General features: G+C 42.8%; 1 protein-coding gene across 1 annotated transcript in view; it reads left to right on the top strand.

Moving 5' to 3' along the window:
• The window catches only part of LOC110505765 (serine/threonine-protein kinase D1), a 50,019-nt gene that overhangs the window by 33,138 nt on the left and 2,797 nt on the right, over nt 1-14,084 (top strand). The window contains 10 exon segments of the mRNA XM_090219343.1: nt 3,292-3,415; nt 3,766-3,843; nt 4,135-4,423; nt 4,783-4,835; nt 5,473-5,545; nt 5,852-5,958; nt 6,222-6,383; nt 7,062-7,160; nt 8,310-8,577; nt 10,265-10,350. Coding sequence (XP_090075469.1) covers nt 3,292-3,415; nt 3,766-3,843; nt 4,135-4,423; nt 4,783-4,835; nt 5,473-5,545; nt 5,852-5,958; nt 6,222-6,383; nt 7,062-7,160; nt 8,310-8,577; nt 10,265-10,350 — 1,339 coding nt within the window.

The raw sequence follows: 14,084 nt of genomic DNA, 5'->3' as shown, positions 1-14,084 counted from the left end.
GGTTCAATCCTTAGCCTTAACCTCAACCCTAACCCTAGCTTCATGTCCACATTCCGGTTCAACCCTTACCCTACCCATAACCCTAACCCTAGCTTCATGTCCACATTCCGGTTCAACTCTTAGCCTTAACCACAACCCTAACCCTAGCTTCATGTCCACTTTCCGGTTCAACCTTAGCCTTAACCACAACCCTAACCCTAGCTTCATGTCCACATTCCTGTTCAACTTTAGCCTTAACCACAACCCTAACCCTAGCTTCATGTCCACATTCCGGTTCAACCCTTAGCCTTAACCTCAACCCTAACCCTAGCTTCATGTCCACATTCCGGTTCAACCTTAGCCTTAACCACAACCCTAACCCTAGCTTCATGTCCACATTCCGGTTCAACCCTTAGCCTTAACCACAACCCTAACCCTAGCTTCATGTCCACATTCCTGTTCAACCTTAGCCTTAACCACAACCCTAACCCTAGCTTCATGTCCACATTCCAGTTCAACCCTTAGCCTTAACCTCAACCCTAACCCTAGCCGTTTCAACCCTTAGCCTTAACCTCAACCCTAACCCTAGCTTCATGTCCACATTGCGGTTCAACCCTTAGCCTTAACCTCAACCCTAACCCTAGCTTCATGTCCACTTTCCGTTTCAACTCTTAGCCTTAACCTCAACCCTAAACCTAGCTTCATGTCCACATTCCGGTTCAACCCTTAGCCTTAACCTCAACCCTAACCCTAGCTGTTTCAACTCTTAGCCTTAACCTCAACCCTAACCCTAGCTTCATGTCCACATTCCGGCTCAACCCTTAGCCTTAACCACAACCCTAACCCTAGCTTCATGTCCACATTCTCGGTTCAACCCTTAGCCTTAACCTCAACCCTAACCCTAGCTGTTTCAACTCTTAGCCTTAACCACAACCCTAACCCTAGCTTCATGTCCACATTCTGGTTCAACTCTTAGCCTTAACCACAACCCTAACCCTAGCTTCATGTCCACATTCCGGTTCAACCCTTAGCCTTAACCACAACCCTAACTCTAGCTTCATGTCCACATTCCGGTTCAACCCTTAGCCTTAACTACAACCCTAACCCTAGCTTCATGTCCACATTCCGGTTCAAACCTTAGCCTTAACTACAACCCTAACCCTAGCTTCATGTCCACATTCCGTTTCAACTCTTAACCTCAACCCTAACCCTAGCTTCATGTCCACATTCCGGTTCAACCTTAGCCTTAACCACAACCCTAACCCTAGCTTCATGTCCACATTCCGGTTCAACCCTTAGCCTTAACCTCAACCCTAACCCTAGCTTCATGTCCACATTCCAGTTCAACCCTTAGCCTTAACCTCAACCCTAACCCTAGCCGTTTCAACCCTTAGCCTTAACCTCAACCCTAACCCTAGCTTCATGTCCACATTGCGGTTCAACCCTTAGCCTTAACCTCAACCCTAACCCTAGCTTCATGTCCACTTTCCGTTTCAACTCTTAGCCTTAACCTCAACCCTAAACCTAGCTTCATGTCCACATTCCGGTTCAACCCTTAGCCTTAACCTCAACCCTAACCCTAGCTGTTTCAACTCTTAGCCTTAACCTCAACCCTAACCCTAGCTTCATGTCCACATTCCGGCTCAACCCTTAGCCTTAACCACAACCCTAACCCTAGCTTCATGTCCACATTCTCGGTTCAACCCTTAGCCTTAACCTCAACCCTAACCCTAGCTGTTTCAACTCTTAGCCTTAACCACAACCCTAACCCTAGCTTCATGTCCACATTCTGGTTCAACTCTTAGCCTTAACCACAACCCTAACCCTAGCTTCATGTCCACATTCCGGTTCAACCCTTAGCCTTAACCACAACCCTAACTCTAGCTTCATGTCCACATTCCGGTTCAACCCTTAGCCTTAACTACAACCCTAACCCTAGCTTCATGTCCACATTCCGGTTCAAACCTTAGCCTTAACTACAACCCTAACCCTAGCTTCATGTCCACATTCCGTTTCAACTCTTAACCTCAACCCTAACCCTAGCTTCATGTCCACATTCCGGTTCAACCTTAGCCTTAACCACAACCCTAACCCTAGCTTCATGTCCACATTCCGGTTCAACCCTTAGCCTTAACCTCAACCCTAACCCTAGCTTCATGTCCACATTCCGGTTCAACCTTAGCCTTAACCACAACCCTAACCCTAGCTTCATGTCCACATTCCGGTTCAACCCTTAGCCTTAACCTCAACCCTAACCCTAGCTTCATGTCCACATTCCTGTTCAACCTTAGCCTTAACCACAACCCTAACCCTAGCTTCATGTCCACATTCTGGTTCAACCCTTAGCCTTAACCTCAACCCTAACCCTAGCCGTTTCAACTCTTAGCCTTAACCTCAACCCTAACCCTAGTTTCATGTCCACATTCCGGTTCAAACCTTAGCCTTAACCTCAACCCTAACCCTAGCTTCATGTCCACTTTCCGTTTCAACTCTTAGCCTTAACCTCAACCCTAAACCTAGCTTCATGTCCACATTCCGGTTCAACCCTTAGCCTTAACCTCAACCCTAACCCTAGCTGTTTCAACTCTTAGCCTTAACCTCAACCCTAACCCTAGCTTCATGTCCACATTCCGGTTCAACCCTTAACCTTAACCTCAACCCTAACCCTAGCTTCATGTCCACTTTCCGTTTCAACTCTTAGCCTTAACCTCAATTCTAACCCTAGCTTCATGTCCACATTCCGGTTCAACCCTTAGCCTTAACCTCAACCTAACCCTAGCTTCATGTCCACATTCCGGTTCAATCCTTAGCCTTAACCTCAATCCTAACCCTAGCTTCATGTCCACATTCCGGTTCAACCCTTAGCCTTAACCTCAACCCTAACCCTAGCTGTTTCAACTCTTAGCCTTAACCACAACCCTAACCCTAGCTTCATGTCCACATTCTGGTTCAAGTCTTAGCCTTAACCACAACCCTAAACCTAGCTTCATGTCCACATTCCGGTTCAACCCTTAGCCTTAACCACAACCCTAACTCTAGCTTCATGTCCACATTCCGGTTCAAACCTTAGCCTTAACTACAACCCTAACCCTAGCTTCATGTCCACATTCCGTTTCAACTCTTAACCTCAACCCTAACCCTAGCTTCATGTCCACATTCCGGTTCAACTCTTACCCTACCCATAACCCTAACTTCATGTCCACACCTCAGCTCAACCCTGACCCAATCTGTAACCCTAACTGAGTCCTGAAGTTGAGAATAAAAGCATTCACACGGCCAGAGTTTTTATGTTTGACTCCCTTCATTTCAAAGCCCATCTACTAGCAACAACATCCCACTTATGCGAGTGGTCCAGTCAGTCAAAAACACCAAGAGGAAAAGTAGCAATATCATGAAGGAAGGTTGGCTAGTGCACTTCAGCAGCAAAGACACTCTGGTAAGTCTGATTATATTAATGTATTTTTATCACACCAACTAATCAATCTGCTGTAGAGTGGCAAAATTCCATGATTTTTGGAAAACCTGCACATTTTTGCAACACTAATGTTCTGCCATTTTATAGACATTTTGTAATGTTTTGTGGAAGTTATTTTGTCAATGCATGTCTATTAAATGTTAAATGTTGTTTTTATTTAGTAAAATCTGCTATGGGCACTGACCTATGGCATAATAGATGCTGTATGTATGAGTAGATGGAAACCCCCATTGCCAAGAGGGGGAACCCACCAGGAACATATGTTATGTAGTCCCAGTCTGTGCAAGGCTCTCTATCTGTTTCCACTTCAGAGGAAAAGACACTACTGGAGGCTGGACAGCAAATGCATCACCCTTTTCCAGAATGACACAGGCAGCAAATACTACAAGGTAAGAAATCAATTGAAATGTTATATAGATTATTATGGATGAAGGGTGAATGGAACCTAAGAACTGAAGTTAATGGACCAAGACATTGATCAGACATTGATCAGATTGAAATATCATGTTTATATTGAAATGCAAGTGCTCTAACCACTGTAAAACGACTGCTACTACAACAATCAATCTAATGTATTTCATAAAGCACTTTGTACAACAGCTGTTGTCACAAAGCACTTGACAGTAACCCGGTCTAGTCCCCAAACAGCAAAGAGCAATACTACCTCTGCTGTGTGGCAGGAAATTCCATTGTCAGAGGTGTTGTCTCTGGACCCAGCGAAGACCTTCAACCTACTGTCTGAGGGCTCCAACGCCCACTGCTTTGAGATCGCCACGGGCAGCCTGGTCTACTATGTAGGGGAGAACCTGGCGAGGCCGGAGGGCCCGGGGAGCATGTCGGCCCACAGCAGTATGCTGGTCAGCGGGGTCGGGCCGGATGTGGCCAGGATGTGGGAGATGGCCATCCAGCATGCCCTCATGCCCGCCATCTCTAAAGGACTGTCACACGGGTCACGTCACAGTGGCCACAGTAAGTATAAGCAGAGTTAATTGGATAGATGGACTCTTATAGAAATTAATGTAATTTTATTGAAGCAACCTTGTTTTATTCAGCACTAGGGTTGCAAAATTCTGGTAACGTTCCCAAAATTCCCAGGTTTTCCAGAAATCCTGCTTGGAAGATTCCTGGAATCAGGAGGGGAATAGGCAGGAAATCCTAAAGCCTCCAACCAGGATTTCTGGGAATTTGGGAAAAGTTACCAGAATTTTGTAACCCTACTCAGCATTAGGAAGGAACACTCTCAAGGTTATAGTATGGAAGACCATTAACTCTTATGGACTACTCTTAACTCTTATGGAATACTCTTAACATTTCCCTTACACCAACAGAGGATGTTTCCATCAGTATTTCAGTGTCCAACTGCCAGATTCAAGAGAATGTGGTAAGTAGAATTTGGTCTCACGTGATTTGAACGACTTTGGGTATATTTTTATTTTCAGATTTAGTGACTATAATGATGGTCATAATATATATATTATGTATATATATATAATTTATATATATATATATATATATATATTATATATATTATATATAATATTGCGGTAATAATATATTGCGGGTCATGCCTGCTCCTCTTGCATGGTTATATTATTTTTTTGATTTTGTAGGATTTAAAAAAATAATAGACAAAAGACAGTAGACAACTTAACATTGCACAGACATGGATCCACTAAACTAGACATGACAGTGGCTGGGACTGTACAACCTTCAACATGAAGAAAAAAGCTGAATGCGTGGTTAGATTTCTGAGGTGACATCATCTTCTAAGTAGCTCAAATGGAGATGATTTTGATTACCCACTCAGCCGAGCAGTTGCCATAGCTACTCTCGATAATTAGTCACAGTACCACTGGTTATAATTATATTTCTGGGTAACTCTTCCAGTCGTGTATGAGATTAGTGGGTATTAAGTTGTCATGTGAGAAGAGATAAAAATGGTTGTAGACAAACCAAAAACTAAATATTTGTGACAGTATACACATTTAAACCCATTGACTGGATTTTCACACCTACAGGATATCAGCTCAGTGTATCAGATATTCCCGGATGAAGTCCTTGGATCGGGCCAATTTGGGATTGTTTATGGAGGTGATGCATTTGTACCTCCTTGTCACACTGATAACCTGGCAAAAAAAGTGTTAACTTGATTGCACGAGGGACACAGCCTTTTATAACAATTCTCTCCTGATCTCATGCCAGAAAAATATTTGCATGACCAAGAAGGTGTTTATTATATTGTGAAATAATGCAGTACATTGTTAAAAGGGGTTCATCAGATCAATTTTAATCTTTTGAAAAAGTATTTGAGATAGTCATTAATTCAGAGAAGTAAAACCTGTTTAAACCTGTAACCTGCCTTTGATTTCTCCATAATATAATGTCTTCATACTACAGGAAAGCACCGAAAAACTGGCCGGGATGTAGCAATTAAGATCATTGACAAGTTACGCTTCCCCACCAAGCAGGAGAGCCAGCTACGCAATGAGGTCGCCATCCTTCAGGTAAACACACCAGCACGCGTGGTCCTGTGTGCTCCTATGAAACACACACTATTAGAACCTTTTTCTCAGATGTTGCCAGACACACTTTATGATGAACACATGAGAGGAAAAACAACAGATCTAAAGACAAAAATAGAGATATTGTCTCAGTAGGAAAATAATGAAGTTATTATCATGACAACACAGTGGGTGTTTGGAGAGCCTGTCGAGCTCTCTGCCTGCTTCCTTTAAAAGGCTCCTGTGTTTCTGTTTTTACTTCCTAGAACCTGCACCACCCTGGGGTAGTGAACCTGGAGTGCATGTTTGAGACTCCGGAGCGCGTCTTCGTTGTCATGGAGAAACTCCACGGAGACATGCTGGAGATGATCCTGTCCAGTGAGAAGGGGAGGCTGCCTGAACGCATCACCAAGTTCTTCGTCTCACAGGTAACCCTGGCTGACAAGCGTTGTCGCTCGCAGACAATGGACGGATGTGCTGTAGCAGTGCCACACACCTGCTTTTACTGTGACACTCACATACTGTATACTGTATAGAAACACAGTCAGTGTAGTAAAAGGTTTACAGGTATGCTTATGTATTTTTCTGATAATAATATTATAATATTTGTTTAATCACGTGTTGTTGCACTTTTCACTATGATATGCAATGTATTAGTTGCTCTTTGCTGTAGTCAAATGACCTAGTGGACTCATGGCTGGAATGTTATTCATATTTTTAAACATGATTTGTTTTTAAACACAGAAAATCTGGTGTTTCTCTGTCAAACAAATATTTTTGTTATATTTCAGACTTCTGTGATGTATATAGTGTAATATTAGGATGCAAACTCTCAGTGTAATAGATTTCAACTCTATATATGACATGGTACAGGTGTCTTATTTTTTTAAAGCCCATAACCATGTGTTTGAGTTGTATGCTTTTGTTTCAAAGTAGATTTGTTTAAGACTACCAAGAAACAGTCAGTGTGAACCTGATTTAGCTAATTTCAGTAACGTTTGACAGTATATAAATGCAAATGACAAGATTATATTAAATGTTTTAATCATTCCTAATTAAAGTAATCATTCACCGTGTACAAATCATTAATTTCACATATTTTTCAGATTCTTCAGGCTCTTCGTCATCTCCACTTCAAGAATATCGTCCACTGTGACCTCAAACCAGAAAACGTCTTACTGGCGTCCGCAGATGCTTTTCCACAAGTAAGCAAACCTACAGCTCATCCTCCAAACAAGCCAAAACAGAAACATCAATTTCACAGACATAAACAGACATTCATCTATCAGTCTACTCTAAGATAATGTGGATGATTATGGAAACTGCACGCTCAGTGTCTCTACAATGTTCTATGTCTCTTGATTTTAATGATACACTCCCAATTATGCTGCCCTTCTCTCCATAGCCATAGCCCAGTACTGCTCTGTACTGTACTATGAGTCACTGTCTCAGGCATGGCCAGGCATTGGATGGGTGTTAAACAAATTGCATTTGTGTTATTTACAACAAATATTTTCTGAAAGGGAAAAAAGAGAGTCCGTTCTTATATATCTTTATTTCATTTCCCCAAATATGCTCTGGCAACATCACTGGCGTCATTATAGTGCTGAGAACTGACATCCTCTGGCAACATCACTGGCGTCATTATAGTGCTGAGAACTGACATCCTCTGCAGTCTTGCCAAAGTCTATTTTGGTAGATTTCTGTAGCTACAGTAAATCGTCTGTAGACCATATCGTGTCCATGTCGAACAGACAGTGTGATAACGTTAAGTGGCCTTTTGGGTAATCCTTGCCAGCTGATTATTATTATGTCTGTGGATCCAACTGTTTGGATGGCGAACATACAGGATGTTATGTATTAGCCTTCTCTAACAAATCTTAGTCCAGTTACTCTAGTAGGAAACCCTTGATTACCACCACACTTTCTCATGTTCAAGTGAATACGAGACAGGGAACTGTGGCAGTGTAATATTCACTACCACACATGACCTTGTCTCAAATGTCACTGATATTCCCAACATAGTGGGGAATCTAGTGTAATATTCACTACCACACATGACCTTGTCTCAAATGTCACTGATATTCCCAACATAGTGGGGAATCTAGTGTAATATTCACTACCACACATGACCGTGCCTCAAATGTCACTGATATTCCCAACATAGTGGGGAATCTAGTGTAATATTCACTACCACACATGACCTTGTCTCAAACGTCACTGATATTCCCCACATAGTGGGGTATCTAGTGTAATATTCCCTACCACACATGACCTTGTCTCAAACGTCACTGATATTCCCAACATAGTGGGGAATCTAGTGTAATTTGAGACACATCCTATCTGTGTCTCAGGTGAAGTTGTGCGACTTTGGCTTTGCCCGCATTATTGGAGAGAAGTCTTTCCGTCGGTCAGTGGTGGGCACTCCGGCCTACCTGGCCCCTGAGGTCCTGAGGAATAAAGGCTACAACCGCTCCCTGGACATGTGGTCTGTGGGGGTCATCATCTACGTCAGCCTCAGCGGCACCTTCCCCTTCAACGAGGACGAGGACATTCACGACCAGATCCAGAATGCTGCCTTCATGTACCCACCCAACCCCTGGAAGAAGGTGTCCCAGGAAGGTGGGTGTCTGTCGAGCAGCAATGACTCATGCATTACTGTGATAACTCCTTTACTGTAAAATAACATTTGATATAGTTGTGTTGGAATGATACATCATTACTCTGAAAATCAGACTAGAATAGCCTCTTCCTGAGTCTCTGTTGGATTTTGTAATCATATAGTGAATGTTTGCTACACGGTCAGAATGCCTTTTATGATAATCTGATTTAGTAGCGGTGCGTTGGTAAAATCCCTGGGGAACCCTAGCCAGAAAGAAAAGCCATATTACAACCTATGTGTTGTGATAATTGCGTTGTTTGCTCTAGTTAACATTAGCATTCAACATCTAGCTACATATTGAACTTACGTCCTCTCAGTCCAGGGGCACAATGTATGAATTTATGGTTGGATTCGAATCGGCATTATAATCATTGGCCAGTACTGAGAATGAAGTAAAATCACAGGCCCAAATCCCTAACTCCATCCATGGCTAATTTAGGAAAGGGACAATTTTATCTAGCCACCGGAGGAACAGAACACAACTAGATGCAACAATTTAAGTTGTTTCTGTCAATTACGTATTTATTTTTATGCGATGTGATAGGAGTGAAGCAAAATCTAAACTGGCTTCCCTTGACACTTTTTTTTGGTGTGCCAGGACCATTCACTGTTGTGCTCGCTCAGTTTAGCTCAAAGCTGATTGGCTATTATTTTATACTTTTTTGTCAAGGGAGGCCAAATGCTCACTGGCTTCCCTTGCATTCAGTGGTACAGGGGGCAACAATGTCATACTCTTTAGGACCAGACAGAATCAGATAGATGTCATACACATACAGAAACAGAGGGACGCTGTTTCGCTCACTCAGATGCTTTCTCCGGTGAGATACATTCAGCCTCTTGCAAATTGAAAATAAATTATGAAAAACAGAGACGAATTATAAATTTAAAAAAGATATGTTTTCACATGAATACATGCATTTACGAGGTCAGTGAGTCAGTTTTATGTTTATCTGAGGGAGTCTGCAGATTTTTTAGAATTGATTTGTGTTAGGGCCTAGCATAGGAACCTCTCTTATCACAATTTTTCTCACCTCTAGTGCTCAGTGGCTCACAAAACCACTTTGAAAGCCTACAACACATATCCTGGCCCCAACAACTATGCTGCTATTGAATTGAGCGGATGGCATGCGTCATTGTCCGAGAGATGGAAAAGGAAGGAAAGAAAGTGTGTGTGTGTGTGTGAGAGTGAGAGAGAGAGAGAGAGAGAGAGAGTGTGTGTGTGTGTGTGTGTGTGTGTGTGTGTGTGTGTGTGTGTGTGTGTGTGTGTGTGTGTGTGTGTGTGTGTGTGTGTGTGTGTGAGTGAGACAGAGGGAAGAGAAAGCAACAGAGGGAGAGTGTGTGTGTGCTTGAGAGAGAGGGAGGAATAGACAGAGGGGGGGAAGAGAGAGAGAGTGTGTGAGAGAGAGAACCAATTCTTGTTTCAGCCTATTCATGTGCATAATGCCAAGCGATCCCTGGTACTATAGAGGAGTGGCCTAAAGGTCAAGAATCCCAACTGGGACTCAGAGAACCATGACCCCTGAAATAATCTTAACATGATGTTGGCTTTGCTCATTAGCCCTTGCATGGCTCTGAAAGGGGCCTGCACCAAATCCTCTAGGTTTCCCACCATGAGTTATCCTCTGACGGCCTGCTTTGTTGTTCCAGCAATTGACCTCATTAATAACTTGCTGCAAGTCAAGATGAGGAAGCGCTACAGCGTGGACAAGTCGCTCAGCCATGCCTGGCTACAGGTAAGCTCTCCCTACTACGTACACTCCATACTGCATATATCACAAAATAGTTTTAAAAAGAAGACATTTTCGGCCTGTCTTTCAGCCATCCCTGGCTACAGATAAGCTACCCTTCCATAGCTGCGGAAAGTATGGGTGCTGAGGGTGCTGCAGCACCCCCTGAAAAATCACAATTTTAAAATATATTAATAAAAAAATATATTAATAAAAAAAATAAAAAATTCACAAAAGTACTGGGCCTTTAGTAGTATTATCGGGCTGATATAGACCACAGGAGGTTGGTGGACCTTAATTGGGGAGGACAGGCTCGTGGCAATGGCTGAAGCGGAATGAGTGGAATGGTATCACATACATCAAACATATAGTTTCCATGTGTTTGATGCCATTCCATTTCCTCCGTTTCAGCTATTATTATGAGCCGTCCTCCCCTCAGCAGCCTCCACTGATATAGATGTCTGTAATGCATGGAGAAAAAAAAAATCTGCATCTCCACTTAGTTGTATAATTAAGAACAGTATCTTGCAGGATTCAATAGTTGATATTGTAAGAGTAGTTCCCATGCCCCTTTCTCTCCTATTGTCACTCTAATGGAATCCAGAAAGAACAAAACCCTGTCCTCAAAGATTTACATCAAAAGGTGCAAAGTTATGGGCAAAGACACAAAACATCCACATCAAATTAAATCGTTTTCTTGATCAAATAACGTCACTTTTTGTGCCATATTAAATTACTATCCTTACAAACCACTTAATGTAAAGGTACGCTACTGCATTGTACATAGGCTGGTTATCTAGGTTTGGACCTGTAGACTTTCTATCACCATGATGAAAAACAATGCACAATGCAGTAATTGAGTACATTGAGACATAAGTGGTTTGTGATGTGAGAATGTGGCTCCGTTGGTATAGTGTGGCACTTGCAATGCTAGGGTTGTGGGTTTGATTCCCATGGTGGACCGAACATATGAAAATGTATCCACTCACTACTGAAAAGGAATGAATAAAACTTTTCAGTTTTCACGTAGAAAGAAGTTGCATTTGCGAAGTATTTCAAGAAACTGGATAACATGCAGTACCTGTAAAAAGTTTGGACACAACTACTCATTCAAGGGATTTTCTTTATTTTTACTATTTTCTACATTATAGAATAATAGTGAAGACATCAACATTATGAAATAACACAAATGGAATCATGTAGTAACCAAAAAAGTCGTATACAAATAAAAAATATATTGTATATTTGATATTCTTCAAATAGCCACCCTTTGCCTTGATGACATTTTTGCACACTCTTGGCATTCTCTCAACCAGCATCACCTGGAATGCTTTTCCAACAGTCTTGAAGAAGTTCCCACATTTGCTGAGTACTTGTTGGCTGCTTTTCCGTCAGTCTGTGGTCCAACTCATCCCAAACCATCTCAGTTGGGTTGAGTCTGGGTGATTGTGAAGGCCAGGTCATCTGATGCAACTCCATCACTCTCCTTCTTGGTCAAATAGCCCTTACACAGCCAGAATGTTGTGGTAGCCATGCTGGTTAAGTGTGCCTTGAATTCTAAATAAATCACTGACAGTGTCACCAGCAAAGCACCCCCAAACCATCACACCTCCTCCTCCATGCTTCACGGTGAAACCACACATGCAGAGATCATCTGTCTTACAAAGACATGGCGGTTGGAACCAAAAATCTCAAATTTGGACTCATCAGACCAAAGGTCAGATTTCCACCGGTCTAATGTCCATTGCTCATGTTTCTTGGCCCAAGCAAGTCTCTCCTTCTTATTGGTGTCCTTTAGTAGTGGTTTCTTTGCAGAAATTCGACCACGAAGGCTTGATTCATGCAGACTCCTCTGAACAGTTGATGCTGAGATGTGTCTGTTACTTGAACACTGTGAAGCATTTATTTGGGTTGCAATCGGAGGTGCAGTTAACTCTATTGAACTTATCCTCTGCAGCAGAGGTAACTCTGGGTCTTCCTTTCCTGTGGTGGTCCTTGTGAGAGCCAGTTTCATCATAGCGCTTGATGGTTTTTGCGACTGCACTGGAAAGAAACTTTCCTCCTCAATTTTCCTCATTGACTAACTTTCATGTCTTAAAGTAATGATGGACTGTCATTTCTCTTTGCTTATTTGAGCTGTTCTTGCCATAATATGGACTTGGTCTTTTACCAAATAGGGCTATCTGAATACCTACCCTACCTTCTCAGCCTTTGGCTCAAAGGCATTAAGAAGGAAAGAAATTCCACAAGTTAACAAGGCACACCCGTTAATTGAAATGCATTCCAGGTGACTACCTCATGAAGCTGGTTGAGAGAATGCCAAGAGTGTGCAAAGGTGTCATCAAGGCACCGTTTGTAGAATCTCAAATATTAAATATGTTTTCATTTTTGTTTTTTTTGTTTGAATTTTACCCCTTTTTCTCCCCAATTCCGTGGTATCTAATTGTTTTTAGTAGCTACTATCTTGTCTCATCGCTACATTTCCCGTACAGGCTCGGGAGAGACGAAAGTTGAAAGTCATGCGTCCTCCGATACACAACCCAACCAAGCCGCACTGCTTCTTAACACAGCGCGCATCCAACCCGGAAGCCAGCCTGCCGGCCAAGCCCTCCCTAACCAGGACGATGCTAGGCCAATTGTGCATCGCCCCACACACCTCCCGGTCGCGGCCGGTTACGACAGAGCCTGGGCGCGAACCCAGAGTCTCTGATGGCGCAGCTGGCGCTGCAGTACAGCGCCCTTAACCGCTGCACCACCCGGGAGGCTTGTTTTCATTTGTTAAACAGTTTTTTGGTTACTACATGATTCCGTATGGGTTGTTTCATACTTTTGATCTCTTCACTATTATTCTACAATGTAGAAAATAGTAAAAATAAAGAAAAACCCTTGAATAAATAGGTGTGTCCAAACTTTTGACTGGTAGTGTATATCAAGCAAGTATTTTTATATTCCACAAGTATTATCAGATCAACTGTTTTGTTCAGATAATCATCAGACTCAAGTTAGAAATTATGGTAAACAGTAATACAAAAAATCACAAAAGTAGTTCACTGGCCTTTACTAGTACAGTATGTCTACAACGTGGGGGGGGGGGGGGAAACTCATTTAAATTAGAGATTTAACAGACAATGTAACAGATAAAATGGTACTGTACATATCACAAAGGAGTAAGAAGACTTATTGTATTTGGATAAGTCTGTCAGCCATCCATGGCTACAGTAAGTATTTTATATAATTTTTTATTTTTTAACCCCATTTTTTCCCCAATTTCATGGTATCCAATTGGTAGTTACAGTCTTGTCTCCTCGCTGCAATAAGCCGCACTGCTTCTTGACACAATGCCCACTTAACCCAGAAGCCAGCCGCACCAATGTGTCGGAGGAAACACGTGCTCCTGGCGATTGTGTCAGTGTGCACAGCGCCCGGCCTGCCACAGGAGTCGCTAGTGTACGATGGGACAATGACATCCCTGACTGCCAAACCCTCCCCTAATCCGGATGACACTGGGCCAATTGTGCGCTGCCCTATGCGCCTCCCGGTCGTGACCGGCTGAGACAGAGCCTGGACTCAAACCCAGAATATCTAGTGGCACAGCTAGCACTGCATTGCAGTGCCTTAGACCACTGCGCCACTCGGGAGGCCGGCCACAGTAAGTCTGTCAGCCATCTATGGCTACACTAAGTCTGTCAGACCCCCCTGGCTACACTAAGTCTGTCAGACCCCCCATGGCTACACTAAGT

Source organism: Oncorhynchus mykiss, chromosome 25 (assembly GCF_057628025.1).
Source record: "Oncorhynchus mykiss isolate SJ-2025 chromosome 25, ASM5762802v1, whole genome shotgun sequence".
NCBI classification, from domain to species: Eukaryota; Metazoa; Chordata; class Actinopteri; order Salmoniformes; family Salmonidae; genus Oncorhynchus; species Oncorhynchus mykiss.
This window is presented reverse-complemented; position numbering and strand designations above follow the sequence as displayed.